Source organism: Eschrichtius robustus, chromosome 15 (genome assembly GCF_028021215.1).
Source record: "Eschrichtius robustus isolate mEscRob2 chromosome 15, mEscRob2.pri, whole genome shotgun sequence".
In the NCBI taxonomy this organism is placed as follows: Eukaryota; Metazoa; Chordata; class Mammalia; order Artiodactyla; family Eschrichtiidae; genus Eschrichtius; species Eschrichtius robustus.
In genome coordinates this window covers 6,978,324-6,990,546 of record NC_090838.1, presented here as the reverse complement: position 1 = coordinate 6,990,546, position 12,223 = coordinate 6,978,324, and the positions used below count along the sequence as shown (strand labels likewise).

General features: G+C 37.2%; 1 protein-coding gene across 2 annotated transcripts in view; it reads right to left on the bottom strand.

Annotated features, from left to right (window-relative positions):
* TAF1B (TATA-box binding protein associated factor, RNA polymerase I subunit B) overlaps positions 1–12,223 on the bottom strand; it is a 56,790-nt gene that overhangs the window by 14,804 nt on the left and 29,763 nt on the right. For both annotated transcript variants that reach the window (XM_068564282.1, XM_068564283.1), the window contains one exon: positions 1,278–1,425. In XM_068564282.1, coding sequence (XP_068420383.1) covers positions 1,278–1,425 — 148 coding nt within the window. The remainder of the gene's footprint in view (positions 1–1,277; positions 1,426–12,223) is intronic.

Here is a 12,223-nt window from a genome sequence, read left to right as displayed (position 1 = left end):
TTATTTTTGGCTGCTGCCTTGGGTCTTCGGTGCTGCGCACGGCATTTCTCTAGTTGTGGCGAGCGGGGGCTGCTCTTTGTTGTGGTGCGCAGGCTCCTCATGGCGGTGGCTTCTCTGTTGTGGAGCACGGGCTCCAGGCACACGGGCTCAGTAGTTGTGGCGCACGGGCTCTAGAGCACAGGTTCAGTAGTTGTGGAGCAAGGGCCCAGTTGCTCCGCGGCATGTGGGATCTTCCCAGACCAGGGCTCAAACCCATGTCCCCTGCATTGGCAGGCGGATTCTTAACCACTGCGCCACCAGGGAAGTCCCCAAATTCTGGAATCTTAATCAAATAGCTAGTGACTTCTGAAATCTTAACCGGAGACGTACATTCCTTAGCTTAATAAATCATGTATTTGAAAAGTTTATTTTTTTCCTTTTTAAAAAAATACTTTAAAAGTATAGACTTAATATTTACATTTGTGTATATATGTTACTCCAATTTATGTTTAACTTTATAGTTAAAATTATGTCATACATACAGTTTTACATATTGCTTTTTTCATATAATATATGTATTTTCCTCCCCTATTAAAAATACATTCAATCACATTTTTTATATTGCTTAAGCAATAATATAGTCACACCATGTTTGTATTTTCTGTTAAGAATAGAAATCCTGCATTTCTCACATTTCTAGTTTAGCAAGAAATTCAGGAATGGATTCCATGGGCAGATTCCATTCGGGTTACCTGTGTCTTGGTATATTGTGTACAACAGCTAGTAAGGCTGTCTTCACATTCTGTGTTTCATCCTACCAGACTTGGATCTCCATTTCTTTTAGGGACTGGAAATAGCAATATATTAGCAAACAACAAGAATGTTGCCATAGATTAACTTCTGGGATTTTTAAAATTAGAATTCTTTATGTAATAATCATGCTTCATGCAAATGAAGAAGTGCTGCTTTTCTGGGAAGAGTGGGTACCTAGGTAATTAATAACACATACTGAAACATATGTTACTTTACTTGTACTCAGCAAACTTACTGTAAAAACCGAACATATTCTCTCAAGCTTATCCCTCACACCAAAATAGAACTCATTATTTCTGAAAAGTGTCCTTTTACCCATTTTAAATGGTCCAAAATATTTTAAGAAAGGATTTTAAAATTAAGCTTCATGTTACTATGGACCCTGTCAGATGACTCTAATAGTCTCTGATTTGAGAAGATGCAATATATTGTTCATCATAATTTAGTAAGTCAAAGCTTGCTCATTATATACACCACACACTTACCAGGGAGATTGACTTCCATCAAGTATTTCATACACAAGATGTTTGGATGAAGATAGCAGTCTTCAGTTATGTCTGGAAAACGTGGCAAATCTAAAAATGTGGCAACTTCAATTATTTTTTTATAGATATCTTCATAGTTAGGCCAAGACTGGAATGAAAGAGATAGTCAAGGTAGCAATTTTTGCAACACGAATTATTTTAAAAACTACTTTCTGATTTTAAAAGTAATATGGGGACTTCCCTGGTGGCGCAGTAGTTAAGAATCTGCCTGCCAATGCAGGGGACATGGGTTTGAGCCCTGGTCTGGGAAGATCCCACATGCCGTGGAGCAACTAAGCCCGTGCGCCACAACGACTGAGCCTGCGCTCTAGAGCCTGCGAGCCACAACGACTGAGCCTGCGCTCTAGAGCCCGCGAGCCACAACTACTGAGCCCAAGTGCCACAGCTACTGAGCCCGTGTGCCTGGAGCCCATGCTCCGCAACAAGAGAAGCCACCACAATGAGAAGCCCGTGCACCGCAACGAAGAGTAGCCCCCGCTCACCGCAGCTAGAGAAAGCCCATGCTCAGCAACAAAGACCCAACGCAGCCAAAAACTAAAATAAATTTTTAAAAAAGTGTTTTAAATAAAAAACAAAAAAAATAAAAGTAATATGTATTCATTGAATAAAATTTGGAATGTAGAGAAAAGCATTAAGGGGAAACGCCCATAAATCCCAAATATCCTCACTAAGCAGTTTTAAACAGTAATACTGGTAAATTAAAATTCTATCTGGCTCATAGAACTCTTACTGGCCTTACCCATGGTATAGTGAAATCATTACTTCTTGCCAATCATGGAAGAATCTGGTATACAGCTGCAACCCAACTGGAGTTACAATGTCGTCATAATCACTCCAAAGCACGACTTCCCTCTCACCCTCCTTCACCGACACCCTCTCGCCAATCTTCAAATTCACAGCTAACAGATTTAGCTCAGTGTTACATAATATTCACATGCTTCTATGTGAGAGATGACACCAGGGTTTAAGTCTAATAGGTAAAAATGTGCAATTCAAACTTCTATTTTCCCACATTAGTAGCCTATAAGTGTGTCTTATAGAATTCAGGAAAATCTATGAGCTAATATTAATAAATTAATTCTGTTCACTTTAAGATCACCCTTGTAGTTTATTGGGTATGCTACTTATATTTCTGCAATTTCCAAACATTCTTCTTATTAATGCTACATATAATTTTTCCTCATTTACTCATCCACTCACATAAAAATATTAAATTTGGAGTCTATTCTATGCAACATACTTTGGGAAATATAAAGGTGAATAAAGTGATCTCTTCAAGGAGTTTATACTCTAGAAAAGGGATCAGTGTACAAAAATAACTATAGGATGAGATAGAAAGTTATCGAGTACTACAAGCAAGAGTTTTTTTTAAGGCTTATGGGATTTCAGAAAAACTAACATTTCTGATACGGTAGGACCCCATTAAAACTAGGCCTGAATACAAACATTTTGGAAACCTGTTTGGCAGTATCTATTAAAGTTGAGTGTGGACATATTCTACAGCAAAGCAGCTCTAGCTACATATACCCAACAGAAATGTGCATGCATGTCCATGAAAAGACATGCACTAGAATGTTCATAACACTATTTGTGAAAGTCCCAAGCTAGAAACTACCCAAATGCCATCAACAATAGAGTAAGTACAAGAATAAATGTCTAGTAAATTTTGATACAGTCTCACAATGGAACATTATACAGCAAAGAAATGAATGCTCTACATGCAACAGTATGAATGAATCTTCAAAACATAATGTTAAAAGAAGCCAGATGCAAAAGAGAATGACTCCACGTATGTAAAGTACAAAACTTAGCAACTCAGCACCGAGCTCTAGTCTATACGGTTAGAAGTCAGGAGAGTGACTGATTACTCTTGGAGCCATGGAGGTAATGACTGCAAGTGAGCATAAGGGTGGAGCTCCTAGGGTGCTAAGAAGGTTGTTTCCTGATCTCGGGGCTGGTTCAGGTTATGAAAATTCATCAGGTTGGGTACGTTTGTGATATGTTCACTTTTCTGTATGTATGCTTAGTTAAAAAAAAAAAAGTGGTAAGAGAGAAAGATAATATCAGTTCAGTAAACTATTTTGTGTAACAGAATCACTTCATACATCACCTTGTAGGAGAAATAATCTAATTGGCAAATTCAGAGTTGGAAAGACCTTTAAAAGTATATGGTCTAACTTTACAAAATCCCCAGCAGGTATATGTCTAGCCCTTCTTATAAATCTCCAGTGATGGGAACTCAATACCTTCCCTGAAGGTAGTTTATTCCATTTTTAATGGGTTTAATCATTAAAAAGTTCTTCCTTATTCTAAGCAAAAATCTGTTTCCCAACAATTTGTGCCAATAATACCATTATGTCATGTCTTGCCCATTTTCTAAATGTGTGAAGGTGTTTGGAAGCCAACTGAAGGAATGAATATTTCTCTGTTAAATGTTACTTTGGTACATTCAGCTCATATGCAATTATAAAGCACAAGGAAATGCTTTATAATGGTACAAGAGTATGCTTATAGGGACTTCCCTGGTGGTCCAGTGGTTAAGAATCCGTCTTGCAATGCAGGGGAAGCTGGTTCGATCTTAGCTGGAACTAAGATCCAGCACGCCGCGGGGCAACTAAGTCCACGTGCCACAACTAGAGAGTCCGCGCACCGCAACTAATGAGCCTGTGCACTGCAACAAAAGATCCCGCGTGCCGCAACTAAGACCCGATGCAGCCAATAAATAAATAAACAAATATTAAAAAAAAAGAGTATGCTTATAGAAAACAATCAAAGTGTTAACTATGCCTGATTTTACTTTGCCTGAGGTTACAACCTTCTTTGTATTGTATTTATTTTGATACCACTATTTCAATGTCTAAACTCTTGAGTTTTATTAGGAAAAAGAAGGCTTTCAATTAGCTATATTATTAACATATGATTAATCTGTAGCTGAAGAATACAAAGTAAATTTCTGTCAATCCAAAATAGCAACGTGGCCTTTCAAGTCTTTTTTTAAATGCTGAGATACAGTAATTCTACTTGTACACTAAAATACTATTAATTGTATTCTAATCTGTGAATTTAAAAGAGAAAAAAGGAAAACATATATTCTCAGTGACTTTTGGCAAAAGCTCTCTTTTTTCTTTATAAAATTAACTTATTTAGACATCTGCTGCATTTCGCACAAAATCTGAAGCATCTTTTCAAGTTAAAACAATTAACATTACTGACAAGATTTATGGCAACCCTAATCCTTTCAAATAATGAAGGCAGGAGATGAAATTAAGTACTTTTATCTGCAAACAAAACAAACACTAGAGCAGTGAATGTTCCCCTTTGAAAAATAACCATCTCAAAAAACCAATTTAATGGATGATAAATTCATGACAAGAAATTGCAAGGTCATTAATGAAAAGGAATCTGGTAAGCTAAAAAGACTTAACATATGTGTAAAACATCCACACTAACATCCGCTCCCTTCCGCCTCCGACATCACTTGAAGTGGTGGCCCAATTGTCCCTACAGGGCTGGCTATGGACTAACCCCCCTAGACATCTGCTCCTATTCCAACCAAGGCAGGCCACTCTTGAACCACTAGCTCAGCAAAGTATCCAACCTTGGGCAGAAGGCTGGGAGTACTGTTACACAGCATTGTTTTAGAGAATATGATCACAGTGTCACATTTTTCTTTCTGTCCCATTGTCCTTAGCCTGGAGAGGGGAATCAGGCTCTAATTTTGACAAGATTCCAAAACATGGATATATAATAATTACAGTGAACATTTAATGACTGCGTTAGAATAGTCTTACTTTGACTTTTAGAAAATGCATGCATGTACAGAGCACACCCAAGGAAAGGGTCTCATAGAAGCTGCTGGGTCTTTGTATTTTCATTTGGCATGGGGAATCTCTGATGTATTAAGTAGAATAAGAGGACTACCGGAATCCTGTTTAAAACTTTGCATATTTAGTTAAGGTATAATAGTACTTTGTTTTATACTGGTCTTTGGTTATCTGCTGATTAGTCTACTTTTTACCTCAAATGTTTTGTGGAATAAGATGTAATAACAAAAGAACGACAGAGGCAGAAATAAGAAACCTAGTCTGTACTGCTCAAAGCACCATTTCTATCAGTACCACTTGCAAGATGCTTGCATAAAATATTCCTAGATCCCACACCAGACTTAATAAATCCATCCCTAACACTAGGATTAAGAATCTGTAGTTTAAACAAGCTCTCCACGATATTCTTGTGCAAAAAAAATAATAATAAAATAAAATGAAGCGGCTCTCAACCTCATTTTTCTTGTAGCCTGGAAGAGACCCTCAGATGGTTTTACTTCACAAGCTTGACAAGAGAAGCACACCCACAAATTCCAGTGATGGTTAAGATGTTGTGGGAAGCCAGGAACAAAAGAACACATCAGCTGGTTTCTATTCATGCTGCCTGGCAGTAGTAATTCTGGAAGGGAGTGGGAGTGAGGGAAACTGAGAACACCTGTTATCATAACACTCGCCTTAATTTCCCTCAGGTAGATTTCAAACCTGTCAGATTATTACTCTAACAAAGATTGCACAAACAATCCCAAGAGCTACACACGGCCTACAGAGTAAGATGGTGAAAAAACCTAGAGTTTGAAGACTCAGAGTGTATCAAACCTTGATCCAACAAGACAGTCATTTGGAGAGGTTGAAAGAGTGACTGACAGCTCTGGAGGAGTCTTTTTCTTCCTTCAACCAACGGGACCTAGTTTCACAAAGGGTGTAAGGCTGCTCCAAGGCAAAATGAATCATCATGGCAAAGTGCCACTCAGTGGGTCTGGCTGAACCAGCATTACATCTTTTCTTTTTACTCAGAGAGGATGCTGTTGATCAACATTCAAAATACTGGAGATGTACTTTGGAATGAATTTCCAGTTTCCTCTTTATTACTTCTTGCTGAGTCTAGTGAGGGATGATGAAATGACTAATTCTTGAGAGGATTTAGAATTACTGTCAAGGACCATGGTAGAATAACATGTATGTTACATATTAAGTGTTAAGAAATTGGTCTGTGGGTTTTAAAATACATAAAAATAAAGAAAATCAAGGCTGAAAAGATGGAAGTATCCCTACTGTGTGTTAAGTCATTGGCAGAATAAATTCTATCTGTAACAGAGATAAGTGTGTCTAGGCCCAACCTTGGTTCAAGCGGCAATTTGACTATTTGGTACTCCATATGGAGATGGTATCCCTGGAAAAGAATAGATCTTTAGTTTATTCTACCAGATGAACTGAAAGATTTTTGCTAGAAGTAACTGATGCTTCAAATCAGCACCACACTTCAGAAACTTGACTCAAAAATAAAGCAGCAGAAGAGGCAGAGGCAGAAAAACGAGGAGGAGGTTATCTTTAAATTAAACAGGGACTTCCTTCGTGGTGCAGTGGTTAAGAAACCTCCTGCCAATGCAGGGGACATGGGTTCGAGCCCTGGTCCGGGAAGGTCCCACATGCCACGGAGCAACTAAACCCATGTGCCACAACTACTGAGCCTGTGCTCTAGAGCCCAGGAGCCACAACTACTGAGCCCGCACACTGCAACGAAGAGTAGCCCCCGCTCTCTGCAACTAGAGAAAGCCCGCGTGCAGCAACCAAGACCCAACGCAGCCAAATAAATGAATTAAATAAATAAATTTATTTTTTAAAATAAAAAATAATTAAATAAATAAGGAAAATGAAACAGCTACCTACCAGGAGGTTGGGAATCACAACTCAGAAAAAGGAGATGGTTGGAAATACTAAAACTTAATTTGCACACCTGTCTCCTCTCCTGAACTTTGCTCTTATGTCAGGGTAATGGCAGGAAGACTCAAACTCTTATGGCCCGCTTGTTAGAAGAAACAAACCACATCAATACTCCATACTCTGTATTGCATTACCCTATGTTTTAAAGTGAGTTTTGTCAGATTTGTTGTTAGTGGGACAGAGGGGCCCACTTAAATATTAACAGAACAATTTAATGGAAAGAAACAGTTCACACAGGATAAAGGTTTAAGGGTCTTTAAAGCTTTTTTCCCCTTTCCCTTTGATTTGTTTTTAAGGTGTGCTCAACTTTCTGGAATAACAAAAACAAAACAAAACCAAACACAGAAGAAAAACAGTCCCCAGCAGCCCACACACACAAAACTCCACTGGCATTATCTTCATCACCATCTCCTAGAACAATTGCACCTTTTGTCGTTTCTGGTGGAGGTACAGCTGCTGAAGAAGCCAAGACTTAGTAGAGAAAGCTAAGACATGGAAGGAGGAAAGAAAATGCTGCCTTTGTTAATGAAAAGCTGTTTCCACTTAAAAGTTTCAACATACTATGGAATAGTGAATGCACTTTTGTAAGCAAAGGCAAAGCATACAATGAAGAAAAGCTGCCTGTCAGTTAAGTAAACAGTCATTTGAAGACATCCCAAACCTTCCCGTTTTTCTTGAAAAAGTGGGGGAGGGGAGGAAGGGAATATGGACTATTACGAGACATGGCTGAGGATGTGTCTAAAAGGCATAGTAAATATGGCACATAGGGCTTCTAGAGTGCTATAGATTCATTTAATTATAATACTAAGAAATCACAAGGCTAATATGTTTTTTAAAAGACCACAAGGCTATAATAAATTGTTCTAGCATGCATTAAAAACGGCGTGCTTGGGAAAGCATTTTATTGAATTTCACAAATATTCCAGTGAGTTTATTTTCCTTCATGAAGCAATGCCTTAAGACAGGTAAGGACAAGCTAGAGTTTCTGTTACACAACAGCAGGCTCTTGTGATAAACCTGATTACAATACCCTGTCAGAGGTGAACTTCCTGCTTTGCTATTTAAAAAAAAAAAAAGTACAGTGCCTCACCCTTACTTATTCTTAGTGTTGTTTTGAAGCAAAGATTCAGCTGAGAAAAAGCTAATGCTACATGCACCTGTTAACCCAAACTTAAAACAAGACTTCCTATTGCAAAGGAAAATTAACAAGGAATAAAAATGTCAGAAGAAATGACAAAGCACTGTAATATATTATTCATGGAGGAAGGATAAAATGAATTCCACATGCATTATGATTCACAAAACAGTTCAATTCCCATTTTTACTCTGCTAGAATTATCTTAATGGTTGTAAATCTATCAGTAGTAGCAAAAAATACTTTTTTATGTTCGAAGTCTAATCTTCTGGAAGTTTGTGGTGAATACATTATTTTATGTGAAATACAGTCTTGGTCCTGGGGATGAGATCATTTCAGAAACATGCTGTCGACTTGCACAGACCAAGATAAACCTTATGAATAAATTTGAATTTATGAACTGATGACCAACTGAACAGGAGACAGTTATTTGTTTTGGCCCCAGGATCAGAGCTGGGAAAAACCTGAGTCCTCCTTCTTAAGATGTGCCTGTCCTCCAAATATTCTGCTGACTGTGGAATGCCTATGTTCAAATTTCACATAACTGTACTAAAGCAGATTAAAAGCTCGTGTCCAAAAGAGTAGACAATCCACAAATAATTTTGATTTGACTTTGGCAGGGTTATGTGATTATTTTTGTAGCAGGCTAACCTTTGTCATTATTCAGTTTTCCTTAGATGAGTATAAAACTTGGTTCTCATTCCTTCTCTTGGGAAGCAGAGGTAGGGGGAGAACTGGGCTGAGCATGCTGGGTACTAGGGGTGGGTACTGGCACGGGATCAAACTAAATCACAGATAATTCACATGAAATCACTGGTTTCACTTAGCAAACATGAGGTATGATTCTCCTAAAACAAGTATCATCAATGTAGCCTCAAACATACATTTTCTGACTGGAGTAATTTACTGTTGGCTTCAGTATATTGGTGAACAGTACAAATAACTGATAAGATTATTTATCTCACACACTGGTTTTCATGAGTGATACTGACACACCCATAACTCAGTTTTTTAAATGTCCTTGCTTATAAGCAGAAGTTATATCCCTTACACATTTACCACTAAAATATCAGTGGAATGCTTTTTCATTTTTTCAATCAAATGCCACTATTTAATAGCCTCTGGGTATATTATATAATAAATACAAAAGAAGCAGTCTGGATGTTTACTACTTAGGTGGAAAAAAATCCCCAACAAATCTATCTGAAATCTCCTCTAAATAAAGTATTTAAACGAATTCTGTTTTTCAGCTATTTCAAATCATTTAACCAATAAACACAGAGTTCTTACCATGTATACATAATTATTATATATTAGGTCTTATGTATGATAAAATAGAAGCATTACACGATTCCTACTCTCAAAGAGTAGTTAGGGATGCAAGAAATACACAAACAAACCCGACTGCTACATCTGCCAGTGGACTCCTTTCTCTAGACCTCCCTCTGTGCCTCCCCATCCAGAGGGAACTAGTATCCTGAATTTTGCTTACCATAAACTTATTTTTTAAAAAATAGTTTTATCATGCACATAAATATATTTATATAAATATATTTAGCTTAACTTCTTTTGTGAGCTTAACAAAAACGATATCATACTGTATGTAGCTTCCTAAGTCTTGCCTTTTACACTCAATAGAATGTTTCTTAGAGTCATTCCTGTTGCTTGTGTCTGTAGTTGATTCATTTTCATAGTTGTTTAATATACCATGTCTGACTATGTCACATTTTATCCATTTTCCTGTTGATAGACATCCAGATTGTTTTCAGTTTTGTTTTGTTTTGTTTTGTCATTACCTAGCTGCCTTCTTTAGCCTTTAATCCCCAAACACAAAACTCCATCAATAGAGAACTAGTCAGGTAATTTGTGGCATATCTATACTGTGCAGCTCCTAGAAAAATAAAAAGTTAATAAGAAAATTGCAGTTATAGAAGAGAATATCCCTACTCTTAGAAAATATACACTAAAATATTTAGGGATGATGGGCCATGATACATGTAACTTACCCTCAATGATTCAGAAATAGAATTGCATAGATAGATACATAGATAGGGAAGAACAGCACAAAGGATAAAATAAAATATTAACAATAGTTGAATCTGGGTAAAGGATATATTTTTATTTTTGCAGCTTTTCTATAAATCTAAAATTATTCCAAAATAAAAAGTTTATCTAAAAAAAAAGTTCTCTAAGATACAAGTGAAAAAGGCAAAGTGCAATAGTTACTGTTACCAAGACATAATCTATTTTTATGCTTATACTTCCTATCAAAATCTCTACAAGAAGTCACTCCCCTATTTTACATACCCCTGTCCCCTCAACTCAAGATTAATTTAAAAATAGTCAACAAAAGAGATTATTACTAGGCAAGTATTTTGTATAAACAAAAGCCTACAACCATGATCTTCCAATAACATGGTCCAGCTGATGGAAAATTCTGAAGCAAAGATGAGACAATATTCGTGAATAGAGATTATAATTTTCAAAAAAATCCAAGAATATACGAGCAATGAGATATTTTTAGGCATTCAAGAAAGAGCTGTTTACGTAACACTCAGCTAAAAAGCATCTGAATACTGACTCTATTTCTAAATGTCTAAAAATGAGTATTTAGAACAATTCTGTTTCTGCCCTTAAAGGAGTAACTACTATGGGAAACTACTGTGGGAATTGACTTCCCATGATAAACAGAGAACTGGAAAAAATATATGAAACAACAGTTTTAGGCACTGGATAACAGGAAGCACAGGACTATATAATCGCCGAGAGAAGAGAAACAAATGGCCCCAGATTACTGCCTGGAGGCAGTCTCCAAGCTGTAGTGCAGGGAGCAGGGAGTGAAACAGAGCCCAGTGGTCTTGCTAAATTACAGAGAGAGAGATTAGAGTTCCTGGAAGCTGAGGTGGCTATAATTTGCAGGCAGAGTACCAATGAGGATAAAACTGCAGAGAAAGAACTCTGGAGGTCTGCAAAGGGGTCCTCTCAAGTCTTTGACTGAGTACCAATCTGTGCATGTGTGAGAAAAAACCTGAGGCCAGGGGAGAAAAAAAAATCATTGGAGTTTTCCAACGAATCCAAACAATTCTCAGGGTTTGCATAAGGCACCAGCTGGAGTGGAGAGACTTCATGATAGTGGGGGCTCTGGGTAGAGTCTTCCAAAGGGACATGCCTTAGTAGCGGGGCTTACTTAGTCTCACAATATAGGCTGTGGAACAGCCATTAAAAAAACAAGCTTCTAAATGATCAAACTGATATCTAAGTTACCTAATCATACACCAGAACAAAAAAAAATCCAGTATTCAGCAACACAAAATTCACACTGTCTTCATCCAATCAAAATTACCAGGAATGCAAAGCAGGAAAATATGGCACATAATCAGGAGATAAATCAATCAATAGAAACAGACCCAGAAATAACAGAGATAACAGAATTAGTAGATGATAACCTTAAAGCAACTACTATAAATATTGTCAATAAACTGGAAGATGTAAAAGAAAACATAAACTAATGAGGGAAACGAAAAAGATAAGACTAAAATGGAGCTTCTAGAAATGAAAAATACAGAATCTGAAATGAAAAAAATAGTAGATGGGTTTAACAGCAGATTAGACATTCAAGAAGTAAGGATCAGTGAATTTGAAGATATCATCTTAGAAACTATCCAAAACAAAACACACTGAGGAAAAGAAAAAGAACAGAAGCCTTAGTGAGCTGTGGTCTAACATGTAGTTGGAAGGAAGGAAGGAGAGAAGGAAGGAAGAGAAGGGAAGAGAAAGGAAGGGAAGGGAAGAGAAAGGAAGGGAAGGGAAGTGAAGGGAAGGGAAGAGAAGAGAAATCAGACAGTCCTGTAGAAAGAAACATTTTTAAAGTGCTGAAGGAAAAGTACAAACCCAGAATTCTATACTAGTGAAAATGTTTTTTCAAAAATGAAGGCAAAACAAAGACATTTTTAGACCAAAAAGTGCCAAAAGAATTCACTGCCAAC